Source organism: Sturnus vulgaris, chromosome 3, assembly GCF_052056855.1.
Source record: "Sturnus vulgaris isolate bStuVul1 chromosome 3, bStuVul1.hap1, whole genome shotgun sequence".
NCBI lineage: Eukaryota > Metazoa > Chordata > Aves > Passeriformes > Sturnidae > Sturnus > Sturnus vulgaris.
Window position 1 is genome coordinate 18,206,106 of NC_142245.1, and position 24,288 is coordinate 18,230,393.

The window sequence follows — 24,288 nt, forward strand, 5'->3', positions numbered from 1 at the left end:
TCCCAACCGGTTGTATCAGCTGCCATGATGTTTAATGAGAAAACTTGCTCTTTATTTTCTATTAATGTCAGGATCAAAATGCCCTGGGGGAAAGTAACCTGCACTCGAATACAACTGAACAGTCACTGGCAATTGTCTTAAGCGCATCTCAGCTAGAGTCAGATCCTCTGCTCACACAAACTGGTGCCACCATCTTGTCTGTCATTTAGGCATTAGAAGGAGCCATATTTGATTTGTGAAATCTTTATTACGGATGATGATGTAATGCAGCTCTGTGTGTAGACACATCCAAACTACCTCTAGCAGCAGAAGTGGTTTAGCCCTGTGAGCATTCACTTGGGGCTAATCAAACCTGACAAGAAAGAGAGTGTTATCATGGGCAGAACACTCTGCTAAAACAGATATAGTCTGCATTAGTGCTTAGATAAAAACAACAGGCTGCACTACACGGACATGACCAGGCATGCCACACACACACACACACATACACACCTTTGACCCTACAGTGAGTTTATGAGAGGTGACTATCAGGAAAGAGAAACCACAAGGGGTTTTATTTATACTTACAGAATTATCAGTGGATTGATTTATCTATTGATAGTATTTTTTGTGAGAACAGCATCTTACTAGACAGCCAGAAGTGAACTCTGAGCTGTTCGGTATTATACAATAAGAATATTTGCCAATGCTCTGTAAACTCTAAACGCCGGGCACCGAAATTGGCATAAATTCCCCACACAACACACGCATCCCATGACGAGCAGCTGGAAAAGTTAAAAGAGGGCAGGACTAGAAGCTGCTCGGAGGTGAACATTCCATAGGTCGTCCCTGTCAGCTTTGGCTCTGCCCGCTGCCGGAGGTGCGGAGGAAGAGGCCGCGCTTGCAGCGCTCTCCGTCCGGCTGTTCCCGCTCCCTTTCTCCGCAGGAGCAGCCGCTCCGCCGCGCCCCCGGGCTGCGGCTCTCCCTGGCGGCCGGGCGTGACCGAGCCCCGAGGTCAGCGGCGGGGCCGGACCCCCCCCCGCGCCGGGGCTGCCGCGGGTGCCGCCGGACGTGCCCCCGCCGCCATTGGCGGGAGCGCCCTGGAATTCCATGACGCCAGGCGGGGCGGGGCGCGCGGCTGTCCCGGCCCCGGCGCTGCCCCCTCCCACGGCGAGCCCGTGCTTTCCTCCGCGAACTCGGCTCCCGAGAGAGCTTTCGTGTTCTCCGGGAGGGCTGCAGCGCTGCTCCCGCCCTGCCGCTGGCAGCTCTGGCTGGATTCAACCGCGTGAGGAACACCGCAGGCAGGACTACAGGGTATTGTCTGCGCACTGCCCACAGCGGAACACAGCGAAAGCTCAGAGAAGGAAAAACTATTCCAGTATTTCCAGGTTTTGCACCTTCGTTTCATCCTCGCTGACTAATACTATTAAACCCGTGCTTTTCCAGGACTGTAGGAACAGGTACGGCCCTTTGAGCTTTACCGCAAATGCTATTTGAGTGCCTACAGGACAGCACAGAAAGAGCTGGCCCAACTCTTTTTAAAAAGACTCCAGACGTTCATCTTTCACTGGCAGCACCGATAAGCCTTTGCTCCTCCTTTCGGAAGGCCTTTATCTCTGCAGACCACAGGCATCTTCCACCCTAAGGCATCCATAAGCGGCCATGAAGAAATCTAACCTAATGAGATTCCACTGGTTTAGCCGGCAATAACATGCCAAGGACAACTGCAGTACTTCATCCTCACCCAGCGTAACCACCGCTGCTGCAAACGTGGCCAGATTGCTACGGGAAAGAAGATTAGGGTGGAAAACAGCTGGTGCAGATTGGAGCCAAAGAAGACTCAAATGATAATGAGTAGAAAAGAGGAACATTCAAATCAGAAGTTGTTTTCAGCACCTTTTACAGAAAGTAGACAGCCCTCATTCAACAAAAAAGAGGCAGATTTCCTCTTGTACCTTGTTACTGTTTGTACTCCTTTGGGCAGTCCAAGCGCAGACATTTTTCAAAATTATCTCTTTCACCTTTCCCTTGCTGGGAAACTCTCATCTTGCTTGGGAGACTCTGGGCAGATGAAGGCAGGCACTTTTCCCATCAGGATGCATTAATTACAACTATTGTATCAAGCTAAAAAGACTGTTTTGAAATGTTACTAGGAAAAAACAAACAAACCACAAAACAAGCAAAACTAACACGTTGTTGCTTTGGACCTTTCCAAATAGTCCTAGTCAGCTTCCAATGCCAGTGTAATCCACTGGCCCAGTTGGAGGAAGAGCTACGAGATCAATCCCAGTAACATGACAGACTGCAGGAACATCTACAAACAACTGCAGCAGCTGCTTCCCCTCACAACAGCAGAGATTACAAGCCAATCAAAACACAGCAGAGCAGATGAAGTTCGCCTTTTTTGAGGTTAACTGGACCAAAACAGAAAAAAAAGAGTCCAGAGTATGATCAGAGTATGGTTGTTTTTAAGCAACACTGCAGGTAATCTTTCAGAATCATTTGAGAAAGGCTTCCCATTACAAAAGACATTCACAGTTTGTCACCAAACTCCAAAGAGTCTCTGATCAAAGAAGAAATATTTCTTTCCTATCCCCGCGAAAGCACAAACTAAACACCGAAATGACTTAGTCCAGTTCCCACTCAAAAGATAAAGGTCCTCCCCTATCACCCAGGGAAAACTGGGGTTGTTATTAGTTTTATCTAAAAAGCTACTCAGACATTTTGGTGTATAAAAGACTACCTTTATTTATCTACAGCCTTTACCTGACTCCTACTCTCATTCATCTCCTTCCAGACCCAATTCTCCCTTCCTGTTCTCAGACAGATCCATCTCCCTTCTTTAACTCATTGAACCTCCAATCAACCTTTGCACTCCAGTTCTGCAAGTTCTCACCTATTCCCTGCCCCAACTCACAGCCTGGTGGCCATTTCCTTATTTCATATTTCCTACACACCTTTTTGATTCAATGTATTTGCTCAGACAATTGCGTTTTTCTCTTCTTTCTGTTTTTTTTTTTTTTTTATTCCCCTATCCCTATCTTTCATCCTCTTGATTCTGATGCCAAACAGTTCCCACCTTCCCCAAGTTTTTCAGCCAGCCTCAGTCCCATACCTGCTGTGTTCCCTTCTGCAGCTCCCAGGCTGGACAGCCTTTCCTAGCCAATTTCAATCCCATCCTTAAAAAAACACTGTACTGTTTTGCTTCATCCTTGTTCCAGTCCTGGCAGGCCTGCCACCCCGTTTGTGGTTATAGCTGCTATGCACTTCCAATTTCTCCTGGAAATTAAAGTTAAATGTTAGTACAAAATGCTCACAAGCTTTAAAACTATCTTCCTCTTAAAATGCATTTTGACAGAATGAAAATATTTGTAGCCTTAACTTAGTATTAACAGTACATTTGGTGCAGATATAAGTGTATTCCTAAATAATCATCTACATAAAAGACAAAAATACACATTTGCTGTTTTTTTCCTAGGAAGTTACTAGAGGTGGCAATCATTGGTACTTGTTAAGGAAAGTACAAGTCACCTAAAAACCTCAAAACGAGTTACAATAATTTTGCCCCTGTGTAAATAGCTTTCTATTAGTATTTCTTTTGAAGGTTTCTATGTCATGGGTTTGTAGAGCACAGAAGTTACAGCACTGTAAGAGCAGCCATTGTACTGCACAGCTGTTTGATATGCTGGATTGCCCATTGCACAGGACACGTTTCTATCCTTTGGAATATTTATATTCTCTGTCAATACAGACACCAAAAATACACTGGCCAGAACTAGCAGCTGTGTAGTACACCTATCTTTAGATTGGCACCTACTGGAAACACAGATAAGAAAAAGTTGTGTAGTAGCAGTAGTAGTAGACACAGCTTTTTCCTCACTTTTATCATGTCTTTTAATACTGTCCTTTGGCTTTCTCAGTTCTCTGAAATGCTTCATATATATCAGACATTATGTCTCCACTGTTCAAATAATTCTTTTCCACACGTTTACTTTTAAGCAACTCTCAAGCCCCACAGGTTCCTGTGGAGGATTCATAGTTTTTAATTTATACCTGTGCTAAAGTGTGTCCCTGAAAACTGAGCCCAAAGGAAAGTCTCCCTGTTTAAACAACAATGAAAGTGTAAAAGTGCCCCACACACACAAAAATAAAATTGGAATTTCTGGATTCTTCAGGAAAGCTTAAAAGAGACAGCTGCTTTAAAATGCAAAATCATCAGTCCTGACATCCAAAATCCAAAGGTACTTCTTTTCACACTTTGAGCATCACATATGGCCAGGGGATTCAGGACAACCTACTCTGGAGACAAAGTGCATTTTTCTAATGTCTCCTAACCCAAAAGCAGTAAATCTGGGGTTTTTTTCCAAACTTTTTTTGGTAATTAACCCTGTTTAATGAAAAGTTTTTCCCAAAAGGTATTTCAAGGACACAGTTCTAAAAGAGTGAAAGTAAGCCTGTGGTAGCTCAGAGAATAAGATTCAGGACTTCTGGATTTTGCTTCTCTTTTTTGGATTACCACTAATTTTTAGGAGGTTTGATGAGTCTGACTCACCTTTGTGGATCCTCTCCTACAAAGACTTCCCAAGCTCTTAGTTTCACTGAGTATATGCCTGCTTTTTTTATAGGGACTCCTGGCTCTAATTCCTTATGTATCATCCAGGATTCTCTAATTATAATCTCATTTGTATGGCCTATTATTAACACACATGCACTGCTAGAACTCATCCCTCATTCTTCTAATGAGGTCCCACAGAACATGAAAGAGTAAATAACATTCCATAAAATAGGGCCAATTCTTTCTTTTCTGTAGTCTAGTGAGTTTCTTCTGGTGGAAAGAATCATAAAAATCCTGTATGACCACCCTATAATGACATCCTGAAACTCCATTCCTATTCCTCTCTTGTTTGCTTATTTGTTTGTTCATAATAGCCTTTTAGATATGCTTAATATTTTAGTATACTTTCTAATAGAAAGTAAAAAATTGTCCATTACCTTTTGAAGACTGGAAGTTAAAAATATCTTTAATTGTCTGATCCAGAGCTAAGAACAATTCCAGGTACATACAATGCATTGTAGCTGTAACCACAGTCTTCATTTCTTCTTATCAGCTTTGAAGGACTGGCGTGCAACAGTTCAGTATCTTAAGGTGGAAACAGGACTTGAAATATCACACCAAAAAAAAGCTGTATTCTTTTACACTTGCACTATAAAAAACCCTAAATAGAAACCCCTCCTCAGGAGAACTTCAGCTTCTTATTGACTTCTCTAAGCTTACACCCTTTCTTCTTCCATTTCTCAGGATAGTATTATGCTTTTTTCTTAGATACTGCCAGTTTGGAGTGCACTAAAGGGTTAACTGAAACAGAAACCAAGTCCTAGCACCCGATAGGGAATAGGGCACAACAGATAATTGTCAGGTTATTGTAGAGCCCTGCCAAAGCCCGGAAACTGTATGGTATGACAAGGAGTATCTGTGATTTTTTAGATGAAGTATGATCAAATGTGATAACATACTTCAGAGAGATGTGAAATTTAATTATAGAAATATGTTAAAGACGTTGGGTGAAAGGACTGGTGGACAAGTAAAAAGAAAAGGGAGTCTTTCCTCTGTAATGATAATGCAAGAATCTGAAATTTACTGTATCTGCTTGAGTTAGTTTGCATTGACAGACACATTTCAAGTGGGTTTTTGCAGAATTTTCCACAGAATAGCAAAGAACAATTGTTCTGGGGAATATTTCTTCCCAACGTTACAGCACAATAAAATTATTTAACTCATTTTAGCTCTCCTGGCTCTTCACACATGACTAAGTTATGATAACAACCCTTGCTGTCTTTTGAAGCATTGTATTATACTGTGGAAGGAACTGGATAGCCCATGGTTTTCTAACTGCAAAATCTTTTATTTCCAGTACTTCTGTGTTATAGGTTCATTAAAGCTGCCAAGGAGAAACCAACACAAACTCTAATTGCTTCCCAAATAAGATCCCTACTACCACTACACTGATTTCCTAGGAGCTCCTGTTGTAGAAGAATTCCAGCAGGCTGATTTGCCCCAAGGATCACACCTGCTGGAAAATAAACCTCTGCAGGCTTGCACTGGGGGGGAAGAGAAGAAGGCTCACTCTTTTCCACCACTCCTTACGCTCACATTGGCTTCATTCTGCAGCACTGTTCTTGTAAAGGACGCCTTTCTATGCACTGATGCAGGATCCAGCCCCTGCTGACACTGCCTCGAAAGGCTCTGAGAGCTACTGTACTTGACAGAACTAAAAGATAATATTATTTATTTCATTTCTTTGCTCAGTGGGGTAATCTCATGAGATATGAATCTCTTCTTCATGAGGGCCCTGGGGATAGCAGGCAGAATGAAATTCAGCTACTCTTTAGTACAATGCAAACAGCACAGACCAAAGAAGTCAGGCTCTAACAGCAAACAGCAGACCAAAATACCAGCTATGACACCCTACATCTTAATTTATTTGGAACAATATTCTGTAGGCTGGTTGCTTTCAAAATAGATTTGCTTGTTCCTCGTAAAAATATAAGACTGCCTTGAAATGGCATTGATGCTTCATAAGCCTCATTTGTGATGCTTCCTCAAGCCTCAGCTGAGGAAGGGTCTCAAAAACGAAAATACTGTTCTGAGGTCTGGCTCTGAGACAGTTGAGAAGTGTTCTGACATGTCCTATCTTTCTTAGCAAGTATTCCCAAACTCTCAAAACCCACTTCTGGAGAAAGTGGTCTCTTGAGAGCAGAAGAGGGAGAGGGAAGATGAAGTAGCAGACATTATATCTTAAAGCATCAGCAAAGAACATGAAGTTATTTTCAGTCTTATGAGACTACAGAGCTTTGGGAGGTTTTAAAGAAATGAAAGCTTCCTATTTTCCCAACATTCTTTCTAAGTTACACACTCTGTAGACTCTACTTTTCTGTACCATATTTTTAGATTATTTTTCTTCATTTCTCCTCCTCTTCTTCTCAAATTCACATCTCACAAGGCATCACAGTATGAAAACTGCAGTTGCTATTGAGAATAGCACTTTATAGTAGCATTTCTCATTAGTTTCCTAACGCTCAGAAACTTCTGCAACACAGTTCATGTTCAAGCCTAATGAAGAACAATTTGCCCTGACTACTCAATGTTCAGTATCCACAATTCCAGCTGAGAATAAAAGGATTCATAGATACTCACTTTTGAAAATGAGGCCTAGTGTGCCTCTGACTACATACCCAGGTGTGGGAATCCTAATTAGAGGCTATTTTTTAAAAACTTCTTTAAAATGCCCGTAGAGCTGATTTCACAACACAAGGAAGAAAGGGCCAGAGCCAGAATTAGAAGTTTCTGTCTCCCAAACATGCTCTGACCACACATCTCTTGTGTCAGAGAGGGGGCCGGAAGCGAGGGTGCACAGGAACAAGGTGGTTCCTTCTGATGAAACAGTGCCTGTCAAGCCTCACTTGCTTTGTGAGTGCCACAAAGCTGCTTGCATGGGGCCCAGCTGCCTTAAAGGAGTCCAGCAATCATTCATTGGTGGTGAGAAGGATTTGTCAGGCAGCACCAGTTCATCATATATGACTTGTATGTCTTAGTTGCTGACAAAATTCCCTTTTAAGTTTTACAGTGAGACTGCGGAGTTTTACCCAAAGTCCTACATCCCTGCAGACAGCTGATAATATCAAAACTTCATCTTTTGTTTTTGAATTCTAGAGAAAGTGTCAGACAGTTGTATTTGTAGGCACAAGCTTGATCCCCTAACAACTCCAAACTCATCAAAACAAACAACAACAGAAGGTAAATGAGAATGCACAAATTCAGCATGTGCTAACATTGCATGATTCTGGCAAACCTTACATTCTGTGGGGACTCACTACAACTTTTGCATGCTAAGCCTTGGCACTACAACTTACAGTGTACAAGTGATGTTAAAATACTAGCCCCAAGCCTGGGCAACTAAAGTGGAGAACATCAGTTGAATTAAACATGGACTGCAGGGCACAGATCTCAGGACAGAGGAAGAGAAGCAGCACCACTTGAAACCTCAGCAGCAGAGAACCAGAGGAGAGGCTGCCAGCCTGTTTCCCCTGGGCTACACAAGGCTTCCAGGCACAGTTCCCATGTCGGCACTCTGTCCCACATTCAGCAGAGGGGCTGTGCTTATGCAGGATGAGCCCCCACTGTGAGAGAGAGTAATTTATCAGATGCTACTGAAGTTGACATTACACATCTTGAAGTTATGCCCTTTGGCCTAGCCCTGACCCCCAAGAGGCAGTGAGCATTCCTGGGAGTCACTGTCACTTCCCCCTGCTATAAGCACACAGCACCCTTCTCCCGTGGTGCACTGAAGGACAAACTGGCTGTCTGGCAGTCCTGAATTTTGGGCTGTGGCTCAGAGAGCCAGGAACATTGCTCCTGCCACATCTGCTATATTTAAAGTTCTTGGTTCTGAGAAGCACAAGGTCACCTGTAGAACCTTTACAGGCAAAGGGCCACCTGCACAAACCAGGAGTGAACACATGCTGGAGCCATGCTCAAGTCTGCAGATATGGGGGTACGACTGGCATGAAGGCTTCTCCTAACAAAATATTCCTGTAACTTCCTGGTACAAAAGAACATGAGGGACAAAAAAAAAAACAAGCAACAAAACAACCATCATCATTAGGATTTTCCAACTGTGACTTTCACACACTGGCAAGAACTTCTTCCTAGCTCTGCTTTGAGAAAAAACCAGTCTGGCTTATTCTGACACCGACATCACTTCTAGGCCAGAGCCCAAGTCAGACAGGAACACGAAGGAACAAAGGCACAGCTGTATCATCATCGTGTTCCTAATATTGAAATATAACCATGTGAGGACATGATTTTTCCAGGCCTCACATACATATGACTTAAGAGAGATCCTCAAGGGGCATAGTGAGCTGTATTACAAATTCCTCATAGATGACACGTAATTACTTCTGTTTTGGAAAGGATTAGAAGAAACACTGGAGGGGAATCCAACCAGTGGTATTCCCTAAACATCACACTAACAATTTAATTTCAATTGCATGGGTGCAAAAAGATATCGTGTGAAGAAAATGGCAAATTATTCCAATATCAAATCAACAAGAAGCTACACGTGATCCTATAATGTCAGTATTCTCCAACTCAAACTTATAGTATGAAACAACAACAACAAAAAACCCACACACATTTCCCTAAATAAGTATTTGTATGGTTTTTTCTAAGAGAAATAAATACAAATCTGAATGTGCTATTATTAATTTGTAAGTCCTCAGCAAGCTGGCAGAACATTCCCTACACAAGAAGATAAATATTACTACGACAAAAATGTTGTCTGAGTCTATACTCAGGGGTTTGTATCAAAAGGCAAACCATCAGTCAAAAGACAACCATGTCAAACTCAGCACCCAAAGAATGAGGCCTCTCTCCACTACATACTGCATCCTCAGACTACAGACTGCATCCTCAGCTTGGGGCATCCTTCCCCCAAGCCAGTGGTCGTTTGAGAATTTACACGAGCTGAGGATCGGACTCATAACACTTGATCAAAGATCAAATGATCAGTGTCACGGTCTGCTTTAAACAGGATTTATGAACACCACCATGCCACAGACTGCTGAGCACATGATATCTCTGCTGAACATAACCCAAAATGAGGGCTTATCCACTTGAGTGAGACACTCTGCTTGAAATGTATTTCTTTTTATACCTCTGCTGTGTGGTCTCCCTTTTGTTGCTGTCCTCTTATCCTCTTTCTGTTCTTTTGTAGTCTCCTCAGGTAAACTGAAAGCAGGCAGACGTGGGTGGGGTAATATAACTTGGGAGCTCCTCCCAACTACTGGAAATGCAACTTCAGTTCTAGCAAGGAACATTTCCAAATCAATTTTCATCTCAGTTGAAAAACAAATGAGGATACCTGACCTTCTTTTTTTTTTTCCCTTCAGCTGATCATTTCAAGAAGAGTGTAACTTTGGTCTAATTATTGCAGACAGTGTCATGATGGGATGGAAAGTCCCCATTGCAAAGCCATACAATGTTCACTCTCTCTCTCTCTCCTATTTCTTAAAAACTTCAAGGCATTGGGGTCTGACAGACAGTAGAGATCTACCTTGTATATAATATACACATTTCATACCTTATGTTCACTCTTAGCTTTGGATTTTTATGAAGTTGTCAAACACACAGGTGCCAATTAGGAAACTAGAATCCAGTCCCTACATAGAGATTTAGTAATTAAGCAGTGTCTCTGCAGTGTCTCTGCAAGCTGTAATTAAAAACTTCATTAGAGGGAGAGAAAAAGTAAAGAGGCAGAGACCTGGTTTTGGTATTGTTTCCCTATAAAATACACTGTTCACTACAAGTGACCCATTCAGCACTCTCCAGCTGCATTTGGCTAAAATTAACCAGAACAGAGCAAATCTAGGCATTCAGACTAGCAAAGCAGAGAAAACACAAGGTTAAGGAATTCTTAGAACCTGAAGTGTTACCTTCTGCAATGTTACCTGGGTGTCTAATTAACCAATTAATTTCAAACTCTTGCTGCCAAATTTCAAATTGTTATTAAGAACACTAACAGGGCCGATTGTGCTGATGATATTTATGGCCAAAGAGGGACCTTGTTTTCTCAGGTTCTTCTGCACATATATATGTGCAGAGTAGTGCATGTTCCTCCCCTGAAAGAACTCACAGTTTAAATATCCCTGCATAGAATGGAGACAAAGGTGCTAAGCACAACAAAGGGACCAATGTGAGGGTAAAACTTCTTTTATAGTTACCTTAAAATCTCGACTATCTCTAAGTATCTGCACTAGTAATAACTATGGGCTATAAGAATAAAAAAATCCAGCTACTCACCCCAGACTTGTTCAGAGGTTGAAATCCAGGCATTCCTTGTGAGAGAATAAGAATATTAAACAGTAACTATTGCATTCATACAATGTATAAGTAACATTTCTATTTCTCCCCCACCTGCTCTCATGCCAGTATCAGGTATCTTAACTCCCTGTCTCTCCCCATTGCGCCTGACCACACAGAAACTGAAGCAACTGACTACTGACATTTGGCAGGGAACTGCACTTGCAAACATCAGCTTAGATTCATTACAGTTAATTACATTTTTGTCAAACAGTATGATATGTCAAAATAGTATCATATTGTCTGAAATAAAAAATGTTCCCTCACGTCATACAGCCTCTTAGTTATTGTCCTAGGAACACGCACACACAGGTTTCTTTTCATCCTGTCCTTATCCTCCATATAAAAATAATATGAAAGCATGCAACGCATTTAATTGCAGATACATTATGTGGAATTTGCCCTTTGGGGTACCATTAAAATGTAAAAGAAAATATATCCAGATGATCCAGTTCCATATATTTATGATAGTACATGACTGACTGCTTAGCAGACCAAACCCTTCACTCTTTAAGGACGAGTTTCCAAATTTTGAAAGCGACTTCAGTGGACAAAATTCACCTTTGTTAATATCTCTGCACACTTAGACTATTCTAAAAGGAACATATGCATCTGTTTCACACTCTTATTGAAGTCTTTCATCCTTTCTCTTACCTGTATCCAGGAGCATTTTTAGAAGTCAGAAACACTGAATTCTTATCAGAACAACTCTTGACCCATCCTTGCTAATCTGGGACCCTCCTGAACAACTGGTTTGGTGTTCTTCACTCTCACAAGTGTCTTTCAGGTGCAAATTAGAAGACAAGGGCCAGGAAAGAGGACCTTACTCTTTCCTCATTACAGTCTTGCATAATGTGATCCTGGTCTTGACAGACTGTTAAAGAACCCTGGAGAGCATTGATACCACCATTACAGTGGAACACACTGGAGGAAACAATGAGGGTGAATGATGAACAAGTGAATGAATAGCAGTGCTATGAAGTAACACGTCTGATGGTTCCAGATAGACTGAAAAATCTGTGTTCCATGTCAAATCAAGCCATAGATTTGAAGTAGATCACAGCCTGGGCTCCCACACTGCATCCTGCAGGCCACAGGACCCCACCTGCTATCTCAGGCATCACACACATGGATATCAGGATGAAATAAAAAAGGATGGGTGGTCTCATCTCCTAAATTATGTCAAGATAGCAAGAAGTTTTAAATTCTAGACTTGATCCTTTGACTGATTTGATAAGGTAGAATAACCAGCTTGCATGAGTGTCACCATTGAACTAGCCAGAGTACTTATTTATCCCACAAGGATAGTCTCAGGTTTAATTAACTATGTCTGTGAAATCCTCTCTAAATGAAAAGTGGCAAGCATGATTTATTAACTAAGGCTAAAGCACCACTGCAGAATCAGAGAGTGTTCATTGTTTTACCAAGAGAATAACACTTCTCATAAAATACATTTCAAATGGGAAATTATAATAACAGCCCTTTTGACTTATTTAGACTTTTCTGTGAGGAGCAAGGCAATAGACTTTTGATGAGTTCTAGGAATAGAAGCATAATCAAGAACAAGAGACACAGGAACACTCGCCCACTGACATGAACCAGCTAAATGGCGTTGCATAAATCCTGAGAGCAGGGTCTGCTGCAGGGCTGAGCTGAGAGAAAATCACTCCTCTGCTTGTTAAATGCTGCTTGCTTGTAGTCTGACTGTGTGCAAGGATCTGGGCAAGTCTCACAGATACAATCACCCAACCACAGACCCCAGCACTGGACAGAGAATGGCATTAGTAACCCAAAAACCACCTGTAAGGTGGTGATGTGCCAGATCCCACTGCTGTCAGCTCTCCTGCTCACAGGGTATAACAGCTCCAACTTGCAGGCAGAATCCAGGTGTCAGAGTTAGGAATGACAGGTTGCTGTCATGGATGGACTTCTCTCAGGATGCAGTGGGGCCTTTTTTAGATCCACATGTCACTGAGATTATACAAAACCCCAGAAATAAAAGAGTAAATTGAAACATTACTCAAACAACCTGTGGATTACACTGATTCAGAACATCTACAGGGCAGTTCTGTGGCCCAAGTCTTTCCAGGACAACTCCACCTATTTGGCCTGTACTGGCAAGCTCCACACCCTCCATGCCAAGAACAGGACTTTCAGAGGAGGAAATGATTCATGCCCTCAGAATGCAAGTGAAATCCCACAGATCGAAGAAAATGCTTATTCATCTGCATATGTATACATGAATACATCACAGTTCACCAATTACATTTCAATCAGATAATGCAAATGAATAAAAATACCCCAAATCTGGTGGTAGTTAACATCAGTGGCACGCCACCCGTATGGCACGTGATTTTAAGTGAAACAAGCAGTACCATGTGACTTAAAATACAATGTCAACTGAATTTGGACCTGATCCAGCAAAAAATAACCACAGCTTTTGCAGGCTACAGAGACATAGGGTTTGAATGGCTCCACTGTATCAACATGACACATAATTCAGAAATATCAACTTGTTGTACCAAAAAAAGACAGTAAGAGATTGTCTGGACTAGGTCAGAATCCTTTACAAAAATATTTTAGCTAAAATTATAGTGTAAGAAATGGTGGGTTTGATTTGTGAGTTGGCCAAGACAAACCCATCAGGAGATACCCTTAATTAAGTTATTACTCATTTGTTTACATTTTGAAGTCTCCACTTCAAGTCATCTCTCTGCCTCTTTGTTTCCCAGCTTCCTCCTTCTTTATCACATCAGCTTAAGACAGCCAGGCGTGAGAGCCACTTATCCATGCTGGCACAGGCCTGGCCAGGCAGCACGGCTCTTCAGCAGACTGAAAGGGTGGGACAGCCACATCACCAAACTCTGGGGAACAGCCAAGCAGCTCAGACACAGCCCCTACCTTTCTAAAACAGCTTAAACCATGCTTAATTCAGCTGCAGACTGCAGCACAGGAGCCTATCTCGCTTGCCAGCAGGGATTTTCAGGGTTTCAGGTGCCACCTCTGGTGGGGATACACCTGAAGAGAGCAGATGACACTGTGAGCAATAGTCCTTGCCCATGCTGCTATAAAACAAAAAGGCACTGCAGGTAACATTGTTATTTGGAGATCAAGTGACAGGTGTATCACACTGCAGCTCTCGGGGCAGTCCAACCACATCTTTGCCAGTGTTTGAAACAATTCCCACCAGAGACATCTGGGAGCAACCTGCCTTCAAACATCCTCTATCTGGATGGTTATATAGATTTGAAACCACCAAATAATGCAGTGGTTACACTGCCTGGATGACCATCATGCCTCTGTACAGGTACAGGACCTGTACAGGTAGAAGTGTGATTTTTTTTTTTTTCCCCCAACCAGTTCTTCAGTCTCCTGCTTACAGGTAGTTGCCACATGTCATGAAAAGCTGATTGTGGATTCCTGCTCCAGATTGACTTCCACTCTGATTTAAATATATTTTAAGTGACTGTGTAATTGAATCACAGAAAGGTTGAGTTGGAAGGGATCTTAAAGATCATCCTGTTCCAACCCCATAGCCAGGGATGCCACCCACTAGACCAGGTTGCTTAGAGCCCCATCCAACATATCCTTGAACAGTTCCAGGGATGGGGCATCCACAGCTTCTCTGGGAAACCTGTGCCAGTGCCTCACCACCCTTAGTGTAAAGAACTCCTTCCTAACAACTAATTGAAATCTCGGCTCTGTTAGTTTAAAACAATTCCTCCTTGTCCTATCACTCTCTGCCTCTTTTCAGTACTGACGAAGCCTCCCCAGAGCCTGCTCTTCTCCAGGCTGAACTACCCCAGCTGTCTCAGCCTGTCCTCATAGCTGAGGTGTTCCAGCTCCACTGAGCCTCTTCCTGGCCCTCCTCTGGATCTGCTCCAACAGGCTGCCTTTCTTGTGCTGAGGATGAGCCGGCACAGCCCTCCAGGTGGGGTGTCATGAGGGGAAAGGGGCAAAAGGCCTCCCTCGACCTGCCAGCTGTCCTTCTGATGCAGCCCAGGATGTGTTCGGGTTTCTGGGCTGGAAGTACACACTGCTGCCTCGTGTCCAGCCTTCCACCCACCAGAAACCCCAAACCTTCTCCACAGAGCAGCTCACAATGAATTTATCTTCCAGTATGTTCTCGTATCTGCGATGGCCCTCAGATATCAGAGTTCTGGGCCTGTTCCCATCCCTATGCAAAACCGCATGCACGAGTAAACAAGGCGAAGAATCCACAGAGAAGGATTCTATCGCCCTGCAAATCCCCGCGTGAAATTCGCACCGCGTTTGGCCGGACAATGCGGCGCTGCCCATCTCCCCTGCATTTCCGACGCTTGCGGCGATGCCAGAGCGGGCTCTTCCTTCCCTGAGGGGGCACGAGCGCTCCCCTTCCCGCCGCCAGCGGGAGCCACGGCGCGCTCCCCGCTGCTCCGCCCGTGACGGGCTCCGGGAGAGCTGCACACCCTGGCGGGCTGCACGAGTTCTGCGAGCTGGAACGGGGCAGGGCTCCTCGGATTCGCCTTTAACCACGCACACAAGGAAGGCCGAGCGCTAAAACGAGATAAAAGCAGGCCGAGCGGCGCCGGGCAGGGCTGAGCGGGCGGGGCGAGCGGGCCACGCCCCCTTCCGCGTCACGTGACGGGCCCGGAGCGATGGCGGCGCTGGGGCCGGAGCCGCTGTGGGTGCGGGACCCGCTGGGGCCGCGGGTGCGGCCGCTGCCGCTGCCCCCCGGGGGTGGCTCCGTGCTCTGCCTCCGCCGCGACCGCGCCCGGGAGCTGGTGAGTGCCGGGCGAGCGGGGGGCCGGAGGTGGGTGCGGGGCCCTCCGGCCTCGGGAGGCGCTGCGCTGCCCGGGCCCGGCCGCTGTGAGGCCGCTCCGGCACCCGCGGGCGGGCAGGCGCCGTGCCCGCCTGTGCGCGCTGTGCTGTCCTTGCTGTCGCTTAGCTGAGCAGGAGGGCTTGCTCTAAGAGAGCTCTAAAGCTTATTATCTACACGATGAATACGTGTGTGTTTGTATAGATACGTACGCGTTGTGGTGGGTTGACCCTGGCGCACCCCAAAGCCGCTCTAGCCCTCCTCTCCTCAGCTGGGCAGGGGAGAGAAAATGTAACAAAAGGGGTCAAAGATCGAGATAAGGACGAGGGGGATTTCTTAGCAGTCGCTATCACAGGCAAAACAGACTCGACTTGGGGAAATGAGATTAATTTATTACCAGTCAAAATCAGGATAAGATTGTGAGAGGTAAAAGAAATCCTAAAAACACCTTCCCTCTTCCCTGGGTTCTATCTCCTTCCTGCCAGCGTCACTGGAGAACAGGGAACAAAGGTTATGGTCAGGTCATCACAGGTTTTTTCTGAGTTTTTTCCCGTAGTACAACTTTTTGCTGTTCGTGTTTACAAGCTGATTTAGACTGTGTTCAATCATTTGGTAACCAGGAATTAAAACAAGCGCCATTAGGGAATGTTCATGCTTTTCAGATTGTCTGATTTTTTTGCTTCCTTTCTGGAAGGAAGGAAACACAACTGCTTAATGATTTTCTTTGTCAGAATGTTTCATTTTCTCTGGCTCAATGATCTGACTCAATTTTGCTGTGTTTTTAGAACATCCCAGAAGAAAGCTTATATGTGAAGTGTAATGGGCGACTGGCCAGCGATGAAGATGAGTTGCAGAGTGGAGTCGTTTATAGCCTGGAGCCGAGACTTTGTGGTGGAAAAGGAGGTTTGTTGTTTATTCTGCTTGTTAGCGATTAGTTTCTTAAGTAAAAAAAACTTCTGCTGTGCTGTAGGCTATACTGATAGCAGGAGTCCTCAGATATTGGCAGGTCTCTTGTTGTGTGTATGACTGATATAAAGTCTCTGAGCTAAAACCAAAGTGTTTGTGCAAAGCTGAGGATTGGCCAGGGAAGCTTAAGTCCAGATCTTCCTCACATCCCCTTTCAGCTTATCTTTATTAGTAGAAGGCTGTAACATGCACCAAAGTGACTTCAGAGTTGAAATTGTGTTGAAAAGGACCTGTCATCTTAGGCTGTTAAGTTTCATTCAGTGGTCCCTTAGGACAAATATTTCAGGTACAAATAGTCTGTGATTTGAGTGTGTTATGACCTAATTGACTTTGTCTTCTACTTAAAAAAAATAAAAATAAAAATGCGAAGATATCAGTAGCCAAAGAACTAAAGAATTCAACCTAAGCCTGACTCCTTACATTGATGAGATGTTTCTGTTTAGCTAATTCCTGATTACTGTTTTCCTTTGGAAGGGTTTGGGTCGATGCTGCGAGCCCTTGGTGCTCAGATTGAGAAGACAACAAACAGAGAGGCTTGTCGAGATCTCAGTGGAAGGAGACTGCGGGATGTCAATCACGAGAAAGCGTAAGGCCTTTTCTCAGAAGCTGAAATTATGAAATAACCTGATCCTGTAGCTCACTGTTAACAAAAGGGGTCAAGTGTCAGCTTGTTGTAGCATGAAATGGTATTTTGGATACTAAAAAGAGCAAAAGTGAAATCTTAAGTGCAGATGGACTGGAAGCCAACAGGGCTTTCCTGACTGTAACATATTTTTGCGGAATTGGATGTGATTTTACTGCAGCCTGAGCCTGAGAGACTGTTCTGCACTTCTTGGATTCCTCATGTGGAATTCTCACAGTTCTCTCTGAAGCTGCAAGACCTCAGTCTTGGGGATGTGTGAACTGAATTGCTGTTTCTGGTCTTCAAAATAAACCCTGCTCTGTTCTCTGTAGTAGAATCTGTCTGTTTCCTCAGTAATTCTGCTGGGTGCTGTTGTCTTTTCCCATTGTCTCCCATCCTAGCAGGTGGTGGAAGGACTGTGGTGGAAGCAGGCTGCTGTTGCACCGAGTGCTGATTTTGGTGGTTGTGTCGTGTGCAGGATGGCTGAGTGGGTGAAGAAGCAGGCGGAGCGGGAGGCGGAGAAGGAGCAGCGGCGCCTGGAGAGGCTGCAGCGGAAGCTGGCGGAGCCGCGGCACACATTCACCGACCCCGAGTACGAGCGGCAGTACCGCGAGATGGCCGAGCGCCAGGAGGAGTCCCTGCGCATCGGTACTGCCCCCTGCCCTTCTCTGTCCTCACAGCACACCGAAAGCCTCTCCAGCCTCGCTCCAGCAGCAAAGCTTAAAAATATAACCGGTTTCTTTCAATAGAACGAAATGTTACATTTCAGTTAAATTTGCTTGATTTATTTTTCCTCTTTGTCCGCGGTGGCTGTTGAATTGCGTTGATCAGCGTGGCATGATACAAGTGATGCTTCACCTTGCTTTGCTAGGTCACCTTGTAATAAGAGCCAGATTCCGTGAAGGTGGTGTTGCTAGCTGAGCTGTAAGAATTACACTGTGAAACTATAAAGGGGTTGTACATAAAAACTAGACATTGCATCCAACTGCAGAATACCTTATTTCACTTCCTGGTTTTTGTAGTTACTTTATTTATCCCTATATTATTCTCTTGCTGTCAGCTAGATAGTGAAACTCGAGGCTGAATGAGATGAAGAACCTGATAGTTCAGTTCAGGAATCCAATTTTAATTGACTCTGTGCCTTAGTAAATCCATGTATGAAAGCTTTTGCTGCTACTCTGTTTATGTTCAAGCTTTGAGCCTGTATCACCAATAGTGATTCTTCCCATTAGTGTTTTAAATTGCATCTGAAGTGAAAAGATAAGTAGTATACATGAATCGTGTTCCTGATGAAATTCACTTTCAAATTCGTTTTGAAGGCTTGCAGGTTATTGCCAGCAAAGCAGCGTCGTCAGAAAGTAGCAAGAGTCGGAAGCGTCTGGGTGAGCCCGGAAAGAGCGAAACAAAATCTGAAAAAAGAAAATGTCCTTGGTAAGAGTTATACCTTGTTTTTATACTCCAGTCTTAAGCCCTTAAAAAGGATGAAAGGTCAAATACATACAAGTAAGCAGAGTCTAGTCTGAGATGTAGACTGAAATAGAAATAAGAAAACTGAACTGATTAAATCAAAGAACTAAAAGTAAACATTTCTGCATTCCTATAATTCTGTCCCAGATGGAGCAGAAAAACTTCATTTGCAGAAGTAGACACTTTATTCCCCCCCCTTCTAAATGATTATATTCTATTACTTCCTATTGTCCTTTTCTTCATAAATGAATTATATTTACAATGAACTTTAAAAGGTTCTTTTTCTCCCCTGGCATCTTTCAACTAATTTAACATGAAAGAGAAGTCAAAGATTCCAGTCATTTCTGCATTGGGAATGCTGTAATACCTGTTTTGGGCGTTTGTAGGTGCTTTTCAGTATTGACAGCTCTTCCATTTACTAAACAAACCTAAATAACTGTTAGAGTAGCTCCTTATATCTCTCTGAAGTGGATTTTGGAAAGAGAAATGTGGCAATTAAAAAAAATTACTTAAAATATATTCCCTGTGCCAGGCCAGGATTGGATGAGGCCACAGGCTCAGGCTGTGAGGATGACAATAAGGATGACTCCCCTTGTACATCTGACAGAAGTTGTCCAACAGGCAGCAGTGCTAATGAAAGTATTGGAAATTCAGATGAATGTTCAAGCAGCTCTGTGGCTTCAGCAGAGGACAGTCCATCTACCAGTGCAAGTGAGAAACCACTGGAGCAGCCAGACGGTCATGGAAGAGATCTGCAAGAAGAGGTGTGCACAGGTGGGCAGGCTGAAATTCTGTCTGAAGAAAACAGCAAAATGACAGAGCCCTCAAAGGAAGAGGCCCAAGGAAAGAATGAAGTGACTCGAGCTCAGAAAGAAGAGCAAGAACATGTTCCTGCTAAGGCACAGGAAACAAACCAGTCACAGAGCACAGTAAGTATGAAGCAGTACAAAATGTTGTCTGTCTTCAGCTGCTTTTAGAGCTGAAGAAGCAAACAAGCTCCAGCAATATAGCTTTTCCCACTGGATTCATGAAAGCCCAACTGATCTTGGTAGCAAAAGATGCCAACGCTTCTGCTTTATGGGTCGTTGCATAATATTACTGTTAAAGATTTGTGGGGGTAATGAATCTGGGCTTAGTCTAGCAATAAAACAAAGTGTAGCTCTTTTTTTCAGGCTAGGGAGTTACTGGGATTTTCTGCCTTTTTTCACCTTGGGTGGAAAGTCTGCCACTGGCAACAACTGAACTCTGATGTGTGAAAGTTTATTACAGTTCAATGGGAAAAGACCAAGGATGTAGTCTGATCAATTAGAACTTTGTCATCTACTGTACTATTAGAGCTGGCAAGTTTTAAACAGGATGTTTACCATTCTTCACTGTTTACTTTTTGCTCAGTATTTGTGAGACTTTCTATTCCTAGAACAGGAAACTCCACCAATGCTGTGGTAGATTGTTATTGCAGGTGGAAATATTTTTATAGTAGTCCTTGATGAATTATTTTTAGAAGTAGGGTGAGAATAATGAGGCAACCAGTTGGGTTTTTGTATGCTTAGCAGGACAAAGGTTCTGATTCTGCTGGCAATAATTGTTTTTGCTGAGTGCATGAGGGGAGTGCTCTCATTCTCACTGCTGTTATTACTTAGATTTTGATGTCCTTTATAGTGTGTTAGTAAATTCCAGTATTTGAATTATCCCGTCCATTCCATGTTTTTTGTAGACAAAGCCCTGGGATTGGACTAGACTATCTGTAGGGGTCCTTTTTACCCTCAGTCAATTTGCAAATATACCAATTTCCTTTGAAGACAAAATTTTAATCCATATTTTCTTTTAGTGGCAGGATGAGACGTGAACTTTAGAACTTGTTTCTTGGGATTAATCTTACTAAAAAGAGATGCATTTTAATCTATTTCTTTAATTTCAGCATCACTGCATTAGAAATAGCTTTTCATCCTCCTTCCTGCTCCTGCTGCTGGAGGTATATTGGTTGTATTCTGCATCAGGCTAAAAAGGGGCTGTCTGTTTTGCTGTGTCTCTGGAAGCTGAGGTTAAGCTACTGAACTGCTGGGCAAGATGGTGAACTGTTGTTTTTTAATCAGTTTTCTTGGGAGTATTGAGCTTTCCTGGGGACAATCATAGAATCTTCTGAGGTCTAAGGCACCCACAAGAGTCAAAGTCCAGCTGCTGGCCCTGCAGAGGACAGCCCCAAGAATCATACCTTGTGCCTGAGAGCGTGGTCCAAATGCTTCTTGAGCTCCTGTTTTTCTCAGATGTTTTTCTCTTTTCAGGAGGTAGAACCAATAGACCTACTGGCATTCAACTCTGCTGCTGAACTGGAAGCCCTGGGTTTGGAGAAGCTGAAGATGGGATTGATGTCTTTGGGACTGAAATGTGGAGGCACTTTGAAGGAAAGAGCAGCCAGGCTTTTTTCAGTGAGAGGTCTGTCTAGAGACCAGATCAAGCCATCCCTGTTTGCAAAGCCCCCTAAAGGGAAAACTTCTGGTTAGATTTGGGAATATTTACCTTTTTTGCATGTGTATTTGATGTCATTAAATAAAAGCTCTTGGTATCTTTTCTGAGTATCTCCAGCTTCTGAACTTATCCACAAGCTTCATTAGCATCCCAAGGAGTTATGGAAAGGATGGACAGGTAGGAAGGGTATCATCATAGACACTGCTTGGGGACCTGTTCCACAGTGTGTTGGGGGGAGAGGAGAAACATTGAGGCTCTGCAAGTCACCTCTCATGGAGGTTGTGACAGGACAAGTGGACTCTGTGTGGAAAGGAAATGGGTGTGTTTACTGAATGTTTCATTAGGAAACTGGGATAGAAGGTGCTTGGGAGGTCAGGTTAGCCTGTTGAAGTTTTGCTGGTGTAAATCCATTGGGTGGGGATGTTAGATGCTGGCAGTCCCTGCCTGGGCGGCAAACCTTTCATGTCACCAGCTCTCTAAAAGGCAGGGACAGTGTGTGGGACAAGAGAGCCTTCAGCTCTTTGAGCACACTCAAGCTCCTCTCTGATATGGGAAGGGGAGTGTGGGACAAAAGTGAATTGACCATGTTAATGGTGTGTTTTGGCAGCAATTCCTACCCAAGTTATTTTCCCTCACTGCAGTTGCTCTCTTGCTTCAGTTTTACTGATGCAGCCACTTCCAAGCCTACCCTTTGTGTCATGTACTTTCCTTTAGTGTTGTGAGTTCCTTGTTAAACCAAGTCAGTTCCCTCATGTGGCTCTAACAAATTTGTGCCAGCGCAACAGAAGCAGGATTACATAAAAACACTGGTTGTGAAGAAGTAGAGTATTTTAAACCACCACTAACACTGAACACTGTTGACAAACTGTGTCTTCAACAGTGCCAGAATTAAAAGAAATGCCCTACATCTAATTTAGCGGACAACAAGCTTTGCAAGTTAACAGTTGAAAATAAATAAATAAAAACTGAAACTGTTCCAGTGTTATATGGGCTATTTCTGTAGGAGAGAATGGCCTCAGGATAGAAGTGATCTTTCTAGTCCAGGGCCAGAGGATGATGCACTTTGCAGCCTATGTCTGTCTTTTCCTGAGTATTTATGTAGCTTTAGATTTCAGAGATGTTTCTGGTTGTATATGCACCAAAACTGTGAATATCTTCCCAGAGAAAAGGTTCATTCTCCCACAGAATCACTTCCTCAAAAAGCAAGTGGTGCAACTGAGAGAAGTCACACTTCTGAAGTGCCATTTAAAATGCATTTATTTCAAACACCTAAGCACTGCCTCGTGTTCACTGGCATTTCAGAGTTACTGACTGGAAAAAAGTAATGAGTGAAAACACTGGCACAAGCCTGAGGGAGGGCTTTTCCTCACTTCATACGGATCCATCTCTTCCCTGGAAAGAAAGGTGAGTACATCTAATACACAATACAGTAGGGAAGGAACTGGTGGAGGTTTAGAAATATCACAACAGCTGCCGGCTCCATTCCATTGTCCTCACCTGCAAGGTCCTAATAAACAAGTTCCTCAAAAGTCACTCATGGAAACACCCCTTCTGCTGGAGCTGGCTGGAATTGCTTCCCCTGGTCTGCCGAGTGCCTCAGATTCTGCTGTAGGTGGCACTGGACTGACACGGAGGATGTGTGCGCTTCCAGCAGCGATGACAAAGCCTTGCCCATCAGCACAGGGCACCTGACCCGAGTCCCGCGGGTGTGCTGAGGAGCAGGGACATCGGATCACCTGTACACCATTCTGACTGTTCCTGAAACAGTCAACCAATCCCTCTGATCCCCCCGCAACTCATTCTTATCCAACGTTTTGCTTTCTGGAAAATGGCCTTTGAAAGGTTTGTTTGTAGTGATGCCTGTTCTCAGGAAGGTGCTGGTTTTAAATCCTACAGCTTTCTCCAAGACATTTAAGTGGAAATGGTAATACCCACACCCCTGTTAGCATGTCACATCATCTGACTTGGCTTTGGTTATAGCTGAGCAATTAGGGTGGCTTTGCAGATTAACATGCCTAATGACACCTGAAGGGAGGGAAGTGACGACTCTGACCTCACCTAGCTGTAGAGGAGGGGCTGGACAGGCACCACTGCTTTCCAGCTCTGCTACAGACTGGGCTAATCCAGAGTAGTTAGTCTGGGTTTAGAGCCAGCAGCTGTGTATGCTTGGAAAGTGTCCCAGTGGCCTGAATGCACGAGCTGCCTGTCCTGCTTCTCCCTGCTGCCTCCGCTGGGTGCCTCTAACCAGGCACAAGGAATCAGGAATTTGCACAAACCTTGCAGGGCAGAAAGGAGCAAGGAGCTCTTGAAAGACCTGTCTGGGCTGTACGGAAAGGAATGTTTATAAGGAGGCAGCCAGCTTGTGAAACATCTGCTGGGAATAGCACACACCTCAGTGGAAACATGAACATGAACGGGCTGCCAAGGGAGGTGATTGAATCACCATCCCTGGAGGTACCTGTGGGCCATGGTTTAGTGGTGGGCTTGGCAGTGCTGGGTTAATGGTTGGACTCGATGATCCTGGAGGTTTTTTCCAACCTAAACAATTCTCTGAGGTCTGGTAGTAATAGATGGCACCTTATGGCCAGTGAGATGCCGTACCCCACATCCAGTAACTACCTGGCACCTCCCAAGGGTGACAGGGCTACTGACCACTGGGCAGAAAGCTGGAAGTCACCTGGGAAGTAATGATTATGAACTGATTGCATTCATTTTCAGAAAACAGACTTTCAGAGGGGATACAGGCACCCCAGGCTTTCAAAGAGGCAGATTTGCCGTAACTCAGAAAAGCAGAAATAAAAATGTAAACAGAAAAACCATAAGAAAACTTTAGGAGAAACTTTAAAACAAAATTAATAAATAGCTTGGGAAAAAAAAACCCCAAACAAACAAAAACCCACCCTGATTTAACAGTTATATTTAAAAAAAAGGAATACAGAGAGCTATGGATTGTTGATATGACTTTCCAGTACCCAGTATCTCCAGAGAATTTATTATCTCTTGCCATGGTTAAAAACTCTTGGCCATTCTGCACCTGCTGGTTTTACCACAGGAAACCAAGGCACCCCAGCA

General features: G+C 43.9%; 1 protein-coding gene and 1 long non-coding RNA gene across 3 annotated transcripts; one reads left to right on the plus strand and one right to left on the minus strand.

Moving 5' to 3' along the window:
* Positions 1-227: 227 nt before the first annotated feature.
* LOC148224203 (uncharacterized) lies at positions 228-15,454 on the minus strand. 2 transcript variants are annotated; one of them, XR_015802174.1, is made up of 3 exons: positions 13,799-15,454; positions 10,838-10,872; positions 228-5,119 (listed from the first exon to the last, which is right to left on the minus strand). It is a non-coding gene; the product is annotated as an uncharacterized LOC148224203 (long non-coding RNA). The 2 variants fall into 2 exon arrangements; XR_015802173.1 differs by having other exon boundaries at positions 10,838-15,454.
* A 53-nt stretch (positions 15,455-15,507) lies between these two features.
* SDE2 (spliceosome associated SDE2) lies at positions 15,508-21,318 on the plus strand. The gene is made up of 7 exons (XM_014877486.2): positions 15,508-15,660; positions 16,481-16,598; positions 17,136-17,247; positions 17,762-17,931; positions 18,603-18,714; positions 19,283-19,679; positions 21,033-21,318. Exons 1-7 carry the CDS (start codon positions 15,535-15,537, stop codon positions 21,249-21,251), a joined length of 1,254 nt encoding a protein of 417 aa, XP_014732972.2. The 5' UTR covers positions 15,508-15,534; the 3' UTR covers positions 21,252-21,318.
* Positions 21,319-24,288: the final 2,970 nt, after the last annotated feature.

Bases quoted from the DNA above. Each gene is read 5' to 3' on its own strand.
- SDE2 (XM_014877486.2), top strand. From the start codon at position 15,535: ATGGCGGCGCTGGGGCCGGAGCCGCTGTGGGTGCGGGACCCGCTGGGG. The intron at 16,599-17,135 runs GTTTGTTGTTTA...TTCCTTTGGAAG, and splicing joins ACTTTGTGGTGGAAAAGGAG to GGTTTGGGTCGATGCTGCGA. The intron at 18,715-19,282 runs GTAAGAGTTATA...TCCCTGTGCCAG, and splicing joins GAAAAAAGAAAATGTCCTTG to GCCAGGATTGGATGAGGCCA.